General features: G+C 44.6%; 1 protein-coding gene across 7 annotated transcripts in view; it reads right to left on the bottom strand.

The window, feature by feature from the left end:
- The window catches only part of ABI1 (abl interactor 1), a 98,930-nt gene extending 90,151 nt beyond the window's left edge, over positions 1–8,779 (bottom strand). For all 7 annotated transcript variants that reach the window (XM_066629032.1, XM_066629036.1, XM_066629034.1 and 4 more), the window contains exon 1: positions 8,493–8,779. In XM_066629032.1, coding sequence (XP_066485129.1) covers positions 8,493–8,609 — 117 coding nt within the window. In that variant the 5' untranslated portion in view covers positions 8,610–8,779. The remainder of the gene's footprint in view (positions 1–8,492) is intronic.
- Between the last annotated feature and the right edge of the window lie 7,618 nt (positions 8,780–16,397).

Here is a 16,397-nt window from a genome sequence, read left to right as displayed (position 1 = left end):
TATTCCAGTTACCTAGATCTTTCCACCCACTTGACTGGCAATGGGCTGCAATGAGCAGAATCATGCCCTTTCTATGCACCAGGTCAGAATCAATTCAAATAAAAAGACATATCACCAACAAACCATGCTGAATTCCTAATAGATGTGGTTGAAAACCTAATCAAGGCCACCACCAACATTCTATTCGGGTCTCTATAGATTTATAGCAGAAAAAACAAACAGCAGGTTCTCAATTTGTACCCTGGCTGTAAATTAATTACCTGACTTCATCTCATCTAGATATGCTTTTATCTTATTTTCACAGGTCTGAAACCTGTAAAACAAGATTGGAAATTTAAGGCAGATTTACAATTATTTACCTCTACAATCTCCCCACTCATCAAATCCTCAAATCCCCACATTTGCATTCGCTTCCCTTTATTTATATTCAGTTCCTCATGCCTTCCCACAGCTAGCAGCTGACACACACTTTTAATTTCCTCAGTACTGCAGATTCTTTGAAGCTCGCTACCTCCTTTCAGCCTCTACCACCAACATTCCCTTTTCATTCCTCTCAAATACATGCTGATTACCTAGAAGGCTAATCTGACACAGAGGGCTAGCTAGGTATACTACTATCTGGAATTCTGTTTGCATCACCGCACATGATAGCCAGAAGCCACTTTCCAGTACAATACAATATTGGCAGTTACAGCTTCGGCAGTCAGGAGTCTAGAAATATGACTCAAATCCATTTTTCCCCCAAGATTTGGACATATCCTTATAGTTATTAAATTTGGACTTTCAGAATGAAACCTGGCAGCCTGAATGTTTTTCCCCTTCAAATCACACTAACCGGAGCAAGGAACGTATGATATCAAAGGGATCTTTCAGTGGTAAATGCCACCAGCAGATCGTCGTCATGCACTTTGATTAAAGAGGCAGTTGGAGACAACACCTGTTCCATTTCACACTCCACACTACAGAGGAGAGACAGAAAACAGACAAACTTCTTTTCTAGAATACACTCTGCTTTCTCATGCCCAAACTGATCTATCAGCATTGATTCCAGGTTTGAGAGGGCCCTCAGCAAGGTACAATCTAGCAGGCCCTCATCTCGATAAGGATTATGGTATACAGGGGTCGGTCTGTCCGTCCCCCTGTATCTGCAGATCCCGTATACACAGTTTCACTTACCTGCGGATCCACACACACACACACCCCTGTACCCATTACCCATTTTTCTTTACTAGCAAGGAAGCATGTGTTTTCTTTCTTCACAGAGAACAGTTCCTGTTTACCTGAGTAATGCAACATGCAGGCAGCCTGCACGCTTAAGGAACAATCAGAATATCAACAAGAAGCAGGAATTGTTCTGCTTCCTGTTAATATTCAGTTAATCTCCTCCCTGTAGCATTGAGGCTCGCTACCTGCAGGTCACATTCCTCAGTTAAGCAAGAACAGCTCGATGAAAGTGTCAACCCAACACGCGGCAGTGGTGAAGAAGGCTAATTCCATGCTTAGGATCATTAGAAAAGGTATTGAGAATAAAACAGCTAATAATATAATGCCATTGTACAAATTGATGGCAAGGCCACGCCTGGAGTATTGCGTCCAGTTCTGGTCACCACATCTCAAAAAAGATATAGTGGAAATGGAAAAGGTGCAGAAGAGAGTGACGAAAATGATTACTGGGCATCTGGTGGGCCACTGTGAGATACAGGAAGCTGGACTAGATAGGCCTTTGGCCTGATCCAGCGTGGCTTTTCTTATGTTCTTAAGAAACTCTTCCTTTGTTATGAAAGAAAATACATGCTTCCTCTGCTAGTAAAGAAAAACTGAGGTAATGTGAGCGGGGGGGCTGCAGTGTATTGTAATTTATATACAACAAATTCCCCCATATCTGGGGTTTCCATATCTGCAGGGGGGCTGGAACAGAAACCGTGCAGATATGGGAAGGCGCTGCCTGTACTTATGCCAGCTTTAGCAGGCCTATCTTGCTCCTCATGGCAGCCAGCTGCCATTTCTTCCCCATAATGCTCCTCTCCTGCTCCAAACACAAACACCATTCTTTGACATTGTGAGAAAAGGAAGCAGCCACTATTCCACAGCATCCCAATGATGCTATGTCAGAAGCATTGTGGAAAGATCCTAATCTTCCCTGGAGGATTCAAGAGCAGTCATCAGTTGAAACAGCAACTGCTAGGGCCCTGGCAGCGTCTCAAGAATGTTCTATGCTGACACAGGGCCTAGGGTGCATCTTGAATTCATGAGAGCTCCCAAACCTTGATCACAGACATTCTTGTGTACGTTCTCATATCAAGGACTATGTCACAGTCACACACTGGCTGTAGCTGTACGCTTGGTGGCAAACCTAGGTTTGCCTATCAGGGATCCCTGATGAGTGAGAAATAGGTATATTCTTTCATTCATCCATTATATTTTTTGGAGTACAAATGGGATTAAAAAAAGCTCAAAGAGGTCAATGTTTCTCTTCCATTTCACCCTATTAGGCAGATCAGGTTGGGATAGTAACTTGCCTGAGGTTCAGCCAATGAAATTCAAGAATGCAGTCATGAGCCTGGGACACCCTGGTCCTTGTGTAACTCTCTAACCACTGTGCCTACACTGATTCTCATATGTATGTTGTATTCAGATTTACATTTTGAAGTGTACAACAAAAATGTGCATGCATGCAATGGTCCTTTGTGCACTATGCTACAGCAAAGCATTTTGCATGAATATTTTAATAAATTTATGCTAGTGAAATGCTTCCACTTTAAACAGATTTTCTAGTACTGCAGCCTGAACCGCTGTGACATTTTACATAGGGTTGCCTGAAAAAGTTGGGACAGGAAAGTCCTCATAATTCTACAAGCATTGGAATTCAGTTGAAACTAATTCAAACGCCATTTGAAGGGATTTCCTTCCCAACCCCCAGGGCGCGTGCACATTCAAACACCACACACACACACACACACACAAACACACAGTCTTGCATTGCCTTGTGTCTCACATCCTCTAATCCTGGGGCAGCACCACCAAAGATATTGACACTACTAGCAAATCAATCCTCTAGAACAGTAATCTCTACACTAGTCCAACTGCAGAACAGATGGCTTTGTACAACTGCTGGTATAACTCTGTCTTACAGTAAAAATCAAATCAGTATTATCAACTTGTTTATCACTTTATATTGAATTGGGCTAAACCCACATAAAGCAGCAAAATTAGGTATTAGCCTAAAAAATGCTACTCAGCTCTTTCTTGTGCACCTTAGCATGACAAGACACATCCACTCCCCCATCAAACTACACCAGTTTCTGATGTATTTAGAAGCATGAGTACACTTAGCTAAATTACCGTATTTTTCGCTCTATAAGACGCACCTGACCATAAGACGCACCTAGTTTTTAGAGGAGGAAAACAGGAAAAAAATATTCTGAACCAAATAGTGTAATAAAATGTCTCTCCGCTGCTCTGTTTCCATGCTCCTTAGCATATTTTACTACCTCTAGTTTAAAAGGAATTTTATATGCTAGCCTTTTCTGCTTTATCATCCTTGCACTGGTAGAATGAGGTACTGTAGTATTTTTCTGCAAGTGCATTGTCACTAAGTGATGAACATTTGCATTACCATTGAGCGCCTGCATTTGCATTACAATTTGCATTTGCATTACCATTGAGCGCAGGCAGGACCCTGGTCAGGGGCAGAAGCACTGAGAACCCTGAGAACGCCTGCAGCTTTGCAGTATTCGCTCCATAAGACGCACACACTCCCCCCCCACTTTTGGGGGGGGGAAGTGCGTCTTATGGAGCAAAAAATACGGTAATATCTACAAAGCAAAGTTTTCCAAGTCAGGGTAAAGCACACGTGCTTTAAAACTATTTGAAAACATATTACACCACACAGGTTAGTCAAAATTTTACTCAGGTGCGGGAGGGAGGGGGGAGAAGAGAGAAACACACACCAACAGGTCAAAACATGTGCTGCAGTTACCACACCACTGTATTTGTCATATTTCCCATGAGTAAAACCAAAAGCAACCTCGCCTTTTTCAAGCATTTGTATCAGCAGCTTTCTTTGGGTGGAGTAAGAATACAGTACACAGAAGAATAAAAACAGGTTAACCCTTATCACTGTGAATGGAAAGCAGCTTAGATTTTAGCTACCAGTAGTAACAAAAGCTAAAAGCTTGCTCTCCTCCAGCACTTTCTGGGGCTATTTAATGCAGTCTAAATAGGAAAAGACAGTTTTTCCTCAAAATAATATTCAAACAGCATTTTAAACCTAGTAAACTACAGACAATTCTAATTGCAAAATGCTGGGGGGCAGGGTAGAACATGTTGGTTGGCTATAATCAGTACTATAACAGCATAGATGTAGGTACAGTTTACTATTGCCAACACTGCTTTCCCACAACAGAGGTTGCCCACAACCTAAATTAGATCAATGTTAAATTGAAGTGGAAAAATGTGCAGTAAATAGCACACAATCCTGAGATGGCACAGGCACACCAGCAATGTAGGAAAAAAAAACTCTATTCCCTTGAATGGACATCATCCCTATAATCTGTTCTTTGCACAGGCTGTGGAGTTGCAAAGAGCCACGGGTAGGCTTCCCCTGGGTGTGGGTGTTCTCTCATGAATGGTTTTCACATTAGATAGCATGTACCTCTTTCCTTGCTTTTAGCTGCTTGAAGTGCTAAAGTCCATGAAGCCCTTGAAGTGCTAGCCTTATGTTCTCCCAAGTATTTGCAGAAGCAGCAGCAAAGTGGCGGTGGGGGACAGGGAAGTGGCACAAACCAATATCAGAAAAATCCTAGAAGTTCTGATGCACAGTGAGCTCAACGCTCTATTGTAGGAGAATAATATTTAGTTACAGAAGCCTTAGGGGAGACATTCTGAAAGATCTGGCAGGTTTCAAAAGAGGATATCAAGCATGTTTCCGTATGTCACAGTGCAGCTTCGCAACAAACGAGTTTTGGCATCCTACTCACCTAAAGTTTTCATTTAAATTATCCCAGGTAAATGAACCACTGAAAGAGTGATCTACAGCCCATACTAACCCAAGGAGAACTCTATACCCCCCCTCCCCCACAACAATACTCCTTGATATTTAAGAAGTTACAGTACTGATGTGTAACATCCAAAACCACTCAGTTCCCCTTTTGGAACATATCACAGTGTCTGCAGTTTTCAAAAAAAAAAAATCACAGTTTTGTTGGTCCATGTGAAAGAAATCCAAAAGCCACAGTTTAGTAACACCTTTATTAGGACCAGCTAAAATGAGAAAAAGCTGTAAGGAGCAAACATTTTGAGTTCTCTGAACTATTCATTGGCCTGCATGTTATCCAAAGCATTGGGGGAGGCGGGGAAGCTGGCCATGGCAGAAGAGCTCCAAAGCCTGCAGTTTATAACTGTCTTAAGGTAGAGCACAGGAGTACACAAACTGAATTTGACTAACCTCACTAAATGCTAGACCAGGGGTGACAAACTCATTTCATACAGAGGGCCAAATAGCATCCATGATGCCTGTTGAGGGCCAGAGGTAATGTCATTACACAGGAAGTGATGTCATTAAACAGGTCAAAACCAGAAATAAGCACTATTCTTGTGTAGGAACTCATTAGCTACTAATGACAGGAGAGAAAATACAGAAATCTTGATCATATTTCAAGATATGGGAGAGCCCAATTATCCTGCAGGCCATCTTTTCAGCAGTGTCACCTCAGCATTGCTCAGCAGCTGAGAGCCCGAGGGCCAGATAAAAAGCTTCTGTGGGCCGCATCCGGCCCCCGGGCCTTATGTTTGACACCCCTGTGCCAGTAATCTCCGAATGTGCCAAGACAGTTTTCCCCCCCACTGTTTAAAAGCTACTAACTACCACATATTTTTAGAGGCATCAAAGATATAAAAGGATGCAGGTCTCTTGTTATCTGGTGTGCTCCCTGGCACATTTGGTGGGCCGCTATGAGATACAGGAAGCTAGACTAGATGGGCCTATGGCCTGATCCAGTGGGGCTATTCTTATGTTCTTAATAGCGTACTGTACATTTACTTGAAAATACATGTATTTTTTTCTGCCTGCCCTCATTCCTATGGAAACAAATAGGAAAATACAGTCATACTCAGGGGGAAACACACACTATGAAGAGAGCCACAACTACCTGCAAATTTGGGTTACTTAAGGCCTAACTAGAGACAACTACAGCAATTGTGTGTTTAAACAGGGATCTGACAACCAGTCAAGTGAGAAGGAGGGGGTCTTTTTTTTGTACAGCAAAAGAGCTGTACAGTTAAGTAGTGAAGAATCTTCCCCACACCCACTGCTTACATTTCCACAGCTTCTCTATGCAGGCTGGGATCTTCTCTCCCACCCAAGCATATGGCAGTAGCAGGGCTCATTCAAAAAAGATCAAGGACAGAAGGCTGTGAGGAGGTACAGTGGAGGCAGGGGAAAATTCTGCTCTCATCCATATACCCTTTTTGCTATTCAAAAGCAATCTGTCTTCTTCCATCCTGTGTGGCTGGGGCAGACCCATGCTGACACACAAGATCTGCCACAGAAACAACTAGTTTGGTCCTTCTACTTGCAGCAGAAAAGGTTTCAGGATTAGATGACAGAGAAGCAGGCCAGGTGAAAATAATGTAAGGGGCCAAGAGATTGAAAGTGTGTGTGTGTATGTGTGTGCGAGAGAAAGATTTCTCCCAGAATGAAGCATATGCCGCAGAAAGTCATGAGAAAACAGGAATGAAATACTACAGAACTTTGCACACCAATATTGTAGAAGGTTATTAAATAGTGCTTAGAAACAAGCTGTGTTAAGCATGGACTAGAGCTAGGCAAACACGTACAGTATGCAACAGGTTCCAGGTTACTTCTCTATGGACAGAAATTATATAAGATTATGTTTCTGGTATCTTTTTCCAAAGAAATCCTTTCTGCCACAGATTTGCAAAAACAATCCATGCAGACTGTTTGTCCATTTGAACTATGCATATTTGTGTAGTTGTGGAGGTTGCTGTAAAAAAGGCTAAGTAAACAGGGCTTTGTAGCAACCACACACACAAAAAGAGTACAATACTTGTAGGAATGCTGAACACAGTACCAGGAATAAAAATAAGATTAATTTCCTTAATATCAATAAGTCTTGGCAGACCTAGTGGGTTCTCTCTCACTGGTTTTCTCTCATGTGGTGCATACAGTAACACTATACAATGTTTGTTATGGAAGAAGCAGGGCCCATCAATTTAGAAGGGTATCCATGCATACTCAAATATCATGCTCTCTTTTTATTGACTATATACCCTGCAGATCACTTCTTTCGCACACCAATCATTTCAGCAATCTAATATCACCATACCATCATGCCAGGAATGCAATTCATTTCGTCTCAGTAAGACTGGCGTGCCAAATATTAAACAATGTCCACAGAGGATTCACTTACATGATTAAATTACATGAATTCATTTGTGGGCATGCACATGCAAAGAGGCATATGTGGTGGGGGCTTCCCCCTTCCTCTATAAATTTAGGATTTTCCCCCCACATTGCAAGTCAAACAATTCTTTACAGTTCACTCCACAGTCCATTTCACTACCTTCAGATGGACATACGTGAAAAATGTGAGACAAATAAGTCTCCCACCTAAGTCTCAACCCTCCTGAAGAGAAAAAAAAAAAAGCCTGATATTACATCCTCTATTTCCAGTTAGAAACCACCTATTTCAAACAGTTTTTTTTTTTAGATGCCCAGATAAGGAAATATAGATCCCATCCAAAACCAAAAGAGAAACTAATGGGAAGAACTGATTCTCAAGCTTTTTTGAATCACGACCCATGGACCAGGCACTAAAATGGTCAAGGCACACCACCAGTTTTTTGACAATTGACAAGGACCACCATGCTGTTGCTGGGGGCTCAAAACCCTCAATGGCCCTAATAATAAATGATCCTCCCCCAAATTCCCACGGCATACCGCTGGACCATTCACGGCGCACCAGTGTGCCACGGCACAGTGGTTGAAAATGACTGGACTAGAGAGAGAGAGGGAGGGAATAAGGAGATCATACCCTTCTTAGATGCCCTGTACCTTTTTCCCCCAGGCCCTGCCTCTGGATACATTCAGGAAAGCCTGCATCAAATGCCTCCTGATAAATAACCGTAAAGGTACACCCTCTGGTCTGAGCTCCATCTCCCCCCCCCCCATTTCCCCCTTTCAGAAGCCGACTTGGGGGAAGGAGCAGGGGAAGGCTGAGGTGGGGGGAGAGAAAGCCAAACTTCAAAGGCAGAAGCCAGGGGAGGAGGCTGGTGGTGGGGAGTGGGAGCTACAGTGTATCCGAGGCTGCTGCTGCTGCTACTGTGGCTGCCTCCCTGTTGCAACAGTCATTGCCCACTTCCTGTAGCCCTGCGAGTGTGGCTGCCTTTCCCCTCCATCGAGGGAAGGGAGGGGAGGCTGCTGCTCTCCAGGGGCACTGGGCGCGCCAGCCCCTCAGCCCTCTTCTGCCTACCTGGATGTAGTTGTTCTCGCAGTAGTCGGCGACCCTGGTGAGGTTCTGGTAGCTCTCCAGCAGAGCCCGCTTGCCAGAAGGGATTTCCTCCTCTAGTAACATCTGCAGCTCTGCCATTTTCCACCCCTCCGCATCGCTTCCTCCTGCACTCAAGAGGCAGGCAGGGGCTCCCCCAGGCTCAGCAGCCCGCCTGCTATTGTGGGCTTCCTCCTCTCCTCACAGCCAGGAAGGCTCGGCTTGGCTTTGCCTTCCCCACCCACCTTCTCTTCTCTCTCTCTCTGCCTGGCCTGGCCTTCCTCCTCCTCCGCAGGAAAGGGCCATCGCAAGGCAGTCTGGGAGGTGTAGTCTTGAGGCTCCCTACAGCCCCCCCCTACAATTCTAGGCATCTTTGCGTTCCTGCGCTCTGCTCCGTCTCTTCCAGATGGACCTGCTGTGCGCAGACCCCAATGCCTTTCCCCTGGATTAGAGACAGACAGCGCAATCCTATGCCTGTCTACTCAGAAGGAAGTTCCATTATTTTCAATGGGGCTTACTCCCAGGAAAGTGTATGTGCGCAGGATTGCAGCCTGAGAGCCCAATCCTGTGTGAGTCTACTAAGAAGTAATTCCCATTATTTTCAATGGGGCTTACTCCCAGTTGGGGGGCACTCATGGAAGCCTCCTCAAAGCAAGGGAATGTTTGTTCCCTTACCTTGGAGCTGCATTGCCTTTATGTCTGTGCTGGAAAGTGGGTTAGGATTGCGCCCTTAGTTGATTTAATGATGCTGCTAGTTTATATATTTATTGATCAATATCCTGATTTTTTTACACCCCCCCCCTTTAAAATAGTCTGTAAAATAATTAAATAAAGAGCCAAGCTCTTCTAGGAGTCAAAGGTCAGACTCACAGAATGAAGGAGAAAGAAATAAAACTGAGCCAAAGGAGCCAGGGAACAGAAAAGGGAGAAGAGGGATGATCAGCATTTCTTCTGATCCTCTTCCCAGCTAAACAGATTTTACCAACTCTGGGCCCAATCCTATCCAACTTTCCAGCACCAATGCAGCCACAATGCAGCCCTGAGGTAAGAGAACAAATGTTCCCATACCTTGAGGAGGCTTCTGTGATTGCCCCACCATCACTGGATGCAGTGCACACCCCACTGGAAAATTGGATAGGATTGGGCCCTCTGATGGCAGTCCTTGTGGTTTGAAGGTGTGCTGCTTCATGCCAGACCAGTCAACAATAAAAGCTTGGCCATCTAGAATTGGTTTCTGGATAAGCAGGCCAGTCTGACTGGTATTACTGACACTTGGCTGGGTGGAGAGGGAGTGCCAGCTCTGCCACAGGGTTTCAAGATACAGCAGCAGCCTCAACTGGTGGTTCAGGGAGGCAGCATCAAGGTGGCCTATCCTGAATCCCTTTCTCTGCCCTGAAATAAGATAGGATATCTGTCCTGATGTCCTATCTGGCAGTGTTTGAGTTTTGAATGGTGCTTGAGGCAGGACTGGGATTCTACTGGCATAGTGCGGTCCCCCAGCCTGAATTATCCAGGGTGGTCTCAGACTGGAGTCTCCTAGGCTGTTAGTCTTGGAGGACTTGGCAATAAGGCCCCTGCCCTAGGGACTACTCAGGATTTAATGGACACCAAGGCAACTGTGGACATGGCTCAGGTAATATCAACATCCATGGATCCAGCAGGCCATACACTTGACTTTTGCCGCTGTGCAGGTAGATGGTGATATGATAATGGAGCTCTGATAATGGAGAAGATTTACTTCACTCCTTTATCATAGCCCGGATCACTACTTCTGAGAGTAATGATCTAAACCTGAACCCTGAAATTATCTGGGCTCCTAAGCTCTGTGACCTATTAGAATGAATTCCTGATGATTCTGCTTTTTTATTTTGATTTTTCCTAGCAATATGGCTAATTATCCTGCTGAGGCTGTACTGTATTTTTATTTTATTTTTCACATTTTTATACCTCCCTTCTTCCAAGGAGTTTAGGGTAGTGTACATGATGCTCCCCCCTTTTGTCCTCATAACAACTCTGAGAAGTAGGCGAGCCTTTGAAATAGTGACTGGCCTAAGGTAACCCAGGAAGTTTCATGGCAACTTCCTCTCCAAGGAAATGTCCAGGGCTGTCAACACAACCACTCCTGAGCACCCTTTCTCCAGTCACAGAGCCAGGAGAGCTTGTCAGAGGAGTGGCCTAGTTTGATCACTGGTACTGTATGACACAGTGTAAGGCAGCTTCAAATATGGCCAGATACTAAAATGTTTACTTTTGAGGTAGGTCCTATTGATTTCAATGAAGGAGAGATCAAGTAAGCCAAGGTTCAATCTGACTTGTAATGGAGTTCTTCTGTTTAGTACATATTTTCCTGTGGTTTGGGTATGGCTTTTAAGCACTTTTACACATATTCCTAAGGACGTTTTGTGAGCATCCTTATATTTACAGGCCAGTCCTAACTTGCATTGGAACAGCCAGGCTGAGTGGCCTGAACTGTATTCAGCACAAGGTACCACCAGGTGCTGGCAACTTGTAAGGGGACATTTTTCCCCTTACCCCAGCCACTCCTGTGGAGCTACTTGGACCTGCGCCAGCGATTTTATATAAGGTTGCAGGACCTGGGAGTGGGGTCAGAATTTGGCCTGTGCTGCTGCAGTCAATCCCATCCCCCTCCCAGACCTGTATCTGCCTCCCAGTTTGCCTTCCCCCAGCCAAAAATGCCCTCTCCCCACCTCAGTTCCACGCTCCCACCACCTTCTCCCATCTCCCATGCTGGCCTGCCTCGACCTGCACAAACTTAATTTTTCTGGGTCAGGATGCGGAACTGATAGGCCAGTGCACATCCTTGTGCCAGCCTTGCCAGCTCCTGAGGAGGCACGAACACACTTTATAGCACATTCATGACACTCCTGGGCTGGCACAGGGGTCCTATGCCAGCCAAATGTGCAGTGTGGATTGCACTCTTACAGTTGCAGCCCAGTCCTGTATGCATTTCCCTGGACATAAATCCCTCAACATGCAATGTAGGCTGCAATCCTAACCTCACTTTCCTGGGAGTAAGTACCACTGAACACAATAGGACTTATTTCTGAGTAGACTTGGTTAGGATTGTGCCGGAAAAATGTAGTCATATATAGCCCAACAAGAACAACCCACCTATGAGGCTGATGGAAGTCATTGCCTCAAGTGGTAGATAGCAAGGGGCACCCACCTACCTCTACTGCCTACGCACTTGCCTTCATTGTGCCTCTTCCCCCACACTTTGCTCAGTTGATTCAGAATGGAAGAGAAGGATGGAGCAGAAGAAGAAGTGTGGAGGAGAGTGCTGAGCTAGATGTCCACCACTTTCCTGTCATCAACACTTCCTTTTGAATCCAAGGAGTACGAGAAGGAGCAGCATAGGCTGGTGCACTGCTGGGTAAGAGGAATTGGTGTTTGGCCCATTGCTTCATATGCCAAGGGTATTGGCACCCTGTAGTCTATACATGAAACACAACACCTCTTGTTAATCTGAAGCAAAATAAGTTATTGATATAATGTATGTATTTAATTAAGGCTGCAGTCCTAACCACACTTTCCTGGGAGTAAGTTCCACTGAACCCAATAGGACCTACTTCTGAGTAGACCTGCCAAGGATTGTGCCGTAATTTACACAGGCATCCTGCATGTACAACAGTTACATCTTTAGGCCTTTTCATCATGAAGGAGAGAAATAATATAAAGGCACTAAAAAAGGTGTCTTGTTTGGGGAAAATATGTAGAATCCAGGTACTCAAAACATTCCAAGAGTTTTATAACGAAGCATCTTCCATTTCCTACAAATACCCTTCCCTAATGTTACCAGGGCTGTGACTCTAAGATTGGCACAAACACATTTTAGGATGGCAGCCTTGATTATGAAACCTCACCATCTGCTTTGCTTATGGCTTCATGCTGATTGATTTTCATATGGAAAGAACATCAAAGGGATCGTGACAGGACATTTGGTTTCAAGGCACTCCCAGAATCCTCAGCTTTTTCTGCAGAAATTACAAGCGAGAATACCAATTAGGGCATGTTGCAAAGATGGTAATAATGTGTAACTGACCTCAGTGTATCCTCCTTAAGGTTGGAGTCCTGAAACCAGGAGTACAACCATTTCAGATTCAAGGGGCTAAGTTCAACCACCAGTAGCCCAATCCTATCCCCAGCAGCTCTGCCAGGTGCAGTGACACCAAAATGGCTACCACTGCATCCAGTGGCACTGCCAAGGCCACCAGAGGTCTCCTTTCATCCCCTTCCTCTGGGGAAATCCCCAGGTCCCATAATGGGGTTTCTCAAGTCTGCACCAGTTATTTTGACAGTGCAGACTTCAGAGACTCTATGTTGGGCTTTTCAGCCTGGCACAGAGGATAGGATACAGCGAACCCATCCTCTCCCAGCCAGTTCCTTCTGCTGTCCTGCCCTCCTCTCGCCCCATTCCACCCACTCCCTGCCTCTCACCTGTCCTGAAAACACTCACCACTGGTCGGTGTTGCAGGAGTGCCAGCAGGCCCTCCACACAGTGCTGAGGCTCTGATTGGAACTGGCCCAGCGTTGGCAGCTCATTCTCTCTGGGTGCTGCTGACACATTTGCAACACCCAGCGTTAGTGCTGGGGCTTAGTGCTGGGGCTCAACCCACTCAGGATTGGGCCCTCAGTGTACAAAACTAGGTGTGGAAGGATCTACTTCCTTAAAGGTTTTGGCTCTGGCTTAGGCTCTGGCTCATGCCCTGGTCTCATGTCAAGGTTTGGGACTGGGTCTAAGGCTGATGCTTCTGGCCTGCCAGTTCCCCTTCCTCTTATTTCAACTATGAACTCAGGACAGGGGTCACGACAAGCTGTGCCTGTGCCTACACTCAGGTCTGGCCTGTCCATGTAGTCAACTGAGGCAGCCTCAGTAGACACCCACCTTTGCCAGCCTGCCCACCTCTACCACATTGTCTCTCTAGCCCAGCCATTCTCAGTGGGAGCCATATGGCCCTCTGGGGTGCCCCTGAACATTTGAAGGGGACCACAGACTGAAAAAAAATAATTCCATGTTAATCTCTTCATATTGTATCCTTATTTGATGGGGGAGGGCTGCAACCTGAGAAGAGCTTCAAAGGGGAGTCCCACAAAAAGGTTGAGAATGGCTGCTCTAGCCCACCATCACCCTGTCTTCCACAGGTCTATTTCTATTTTCTGTTCCACTGCTCCTCTGCTGTTTTTCAAATCCAAGGAGCGTAAGGGGGAGAAAGAGGAAGAGCAGCAGAGTAAAGGTGATAATTTTTGGTATGCCACATCAAAGGTACCAAGTTTTGGACTGACCCTTGGATACCCATGGCATATTGAAGTTATCCAGTTTTGACCTAATAATGAAGTGCAGCCTGCATTCCGATTGGATTGCCAAATACCAGCACCCTTACTCACGCTTTGGCATATGCAGGTTTAAACATGGTCATTGCATGCAGTAATATACATGGTGCCATAGTTTGTATGACACACCTGCAAAACAATTGGAAACGTCTCAGGTGAAGACTAATGTTAAAAATGTGCTTTCCTGGTATGGTTGCATTTTGAAGTGCAGCGAAATGCATTCTTTTGCTGCTTACTTTGTTACAGGATCCCATGAAAACATGCCTGTTTCTCATTCCTCCACTTTTCCAACGATGTAAAATAAGCTGTTGTTTAATCTGATAATTGTGGTGAGGCATGTGTTGCTGAGGCCTCCAAGTCCTTCTCTCTGCAGCTTTAGTGCTCAGAGTTTTGAGCCTGCAGAGTTCTGTAGGCACTTCCACTCGCTCAAGGTGAATGGCAGGCCTGGGACAGGAACACACTCTTTTATGACTTCCTGCCGGGTGTGCTGGCTAGGGGGGCAATACAGCCCACTAGTTTGCCTGTTGCCAGGCAACCAGAAGCATGTTGCAGTCACAAGAGCAAGAACACTCCAGACAGTCATTGCTAAGCAGCCAAGCTGGTGGGGAGCCCAAAAATAAAACCAAGATTGCCGGTCTGAGAGAACAAAATAGAAGAATCCAAAATAAGCTGTGTGACAGCACTTCATTATGTAACTTTCCCTTTCTCCCCTAATCAATCAATACTTTAGTTGCTTGCCCTCTCTTTGAGGATTGCCCTATCAATCCTTCAGTGCCTTCCTTTTCCCACCCTCTCTAGGTATTTGTTTTTTCTTAAAATACCAACATTAACTCTAGACACTCTGTATTTTTCTTTGTGAATGTGGCAGAATGTAATCTGCCTGGAGATCACAGTTTAAAAATCTGAAATGTTACTGAGCTGTCTTGGAGCATAACATTTATCAGTAGCAAGTAGGGGAGGAAAATATCCTATGCAAAACAAGGTTGATTTTATTCATTTTTTTTCCCCTGCACTTTAAGGCGCATTGCTCATTCAATGTAATATCTGATCATTGACACAGATATGTGTATCACACAAAATCTTTGGCTGTGGTGTATTTATTAGAAATTCTGCAGCAATTACTATGTAGCAGGGCTTGGAATGAAACTTCAGAAAGATCTATTACAAAGCATTAAATATAAATGATGTTGTAGATATAACATGGGAAAGGTTCCTGTTGAAAAACAGAAAAATACTTTAATATGTTCCAGTTATCCTCCTTAAGTACTAAGGACAGTTCATATTTTCTTTCCTTGCAAAATCACCATCTCTGTTTTGTCCCTATTGTTAGCCTTTTCAGGATGCCTTGGTAAAATGTTTTGTGGGAGTTGCTAGCATTGTAATACTTCTGGCTTCAGGTTCCATTCTGGCCTGTGGGAAACAGCAGATGCCCCTTGTCTCTGGAGTGCATGTGTGTGAATGCATGAACACTAGCAGCCTAGTTAGAGACACTTCTAAGCATGCAACTTGACTCAGTGGGTGGGTTATTTATTTTTTTAATGTGGTTTGGAGGGCCTGTGAAATTGAGTGGGGGTAGTGAGAGGCTTTAGGACTTTGCCTCTGTTGTGATTTTACTCCTGATAATGTCCCCCAACAATGGAAGCTGATTACAGTTCAGCATGGAGCATGATTGGAAGCAAAACTGCAATGGGAGCAAGGCCTAAAGCCCTCTCCCAGCCCCTTGGCCACAGTTCTTCTCTGTTCTGCAGCCCCCCCCCCCCAGCTGCTATTTAATAAAAATGAGCAATCAATCAACCAGGCCACATTACATGCTTAGAGGTGTGTCTGACTAGGCCCCATGGCAACATTTAACATGAAATCAGATCTTTCAAACACTGCATTTCACACAGGTATACTGTGTTGATAATCTATCTGAGAATTACACGTTTCCTTTTTACCAAAAGAGCATATACTTTAAAAAGCGGTGGGTGCGGTGGGGTGGGGTGGACAAAAATGGGACCGTTTCAGACACCTTTGTGCAAGGAGGAACTAGGGTACATCTCCCTCCTAACCCAGTGCCTCATCCTTGCTCTCTATAGTCATAGGGAGAGGGGGGGAAATCTGAACCTTAACTATCTGTATATGGTGATATCACAATAGCTTATCAACCATGTGATTAAAGGTAGTTTAGACATTCTGCCCACTCCTGACTGTGTAGCAGTGGAGATGGCACAGGAGGTGGGGACATAGGCTCCCTTATTCCTGATCAAATATCCTAAGATACATTAAGTTCACACTTATTCGGTTACAGCAGTGGTTCTCAAACGTTTTAGCAACGGAACCCACGTTATATATATGAACTATTGCTGTAATAGAATAGGTGTGGACATTATATATATAATGTATGTATGTATGTATGTATGTATGTATAATGTGGGCTATATATAAATGTACATATATATGTGTGTGTGTGTGTATATGTGTATGTGTATATATACATACATGTAGACATACAGGTATACGTATACATAGAGAGAGAGAGAGTTCAATAGCATTATA

This window comes from Tiliqua scincoides, chromosome 5, assembly GCF_035046505.1.
Source record: "Tiliqua scincoides isolate rTilSci1 chromosome 5, rTilSci1.hap2, whole genome shotgun sequence".
Classification (NCBI taxonomy): Eukaryota; Metazoa; Chordata; class Lepidosauria; order Squamata; family Scincidae; genus Tiliqua; species Tiliqua scincoides.
The sequence above is the reverse complement of the archived record's forward strand: the minus strand, read 5'-3'. Positions and strand labels throughout refer to the sequence as shown.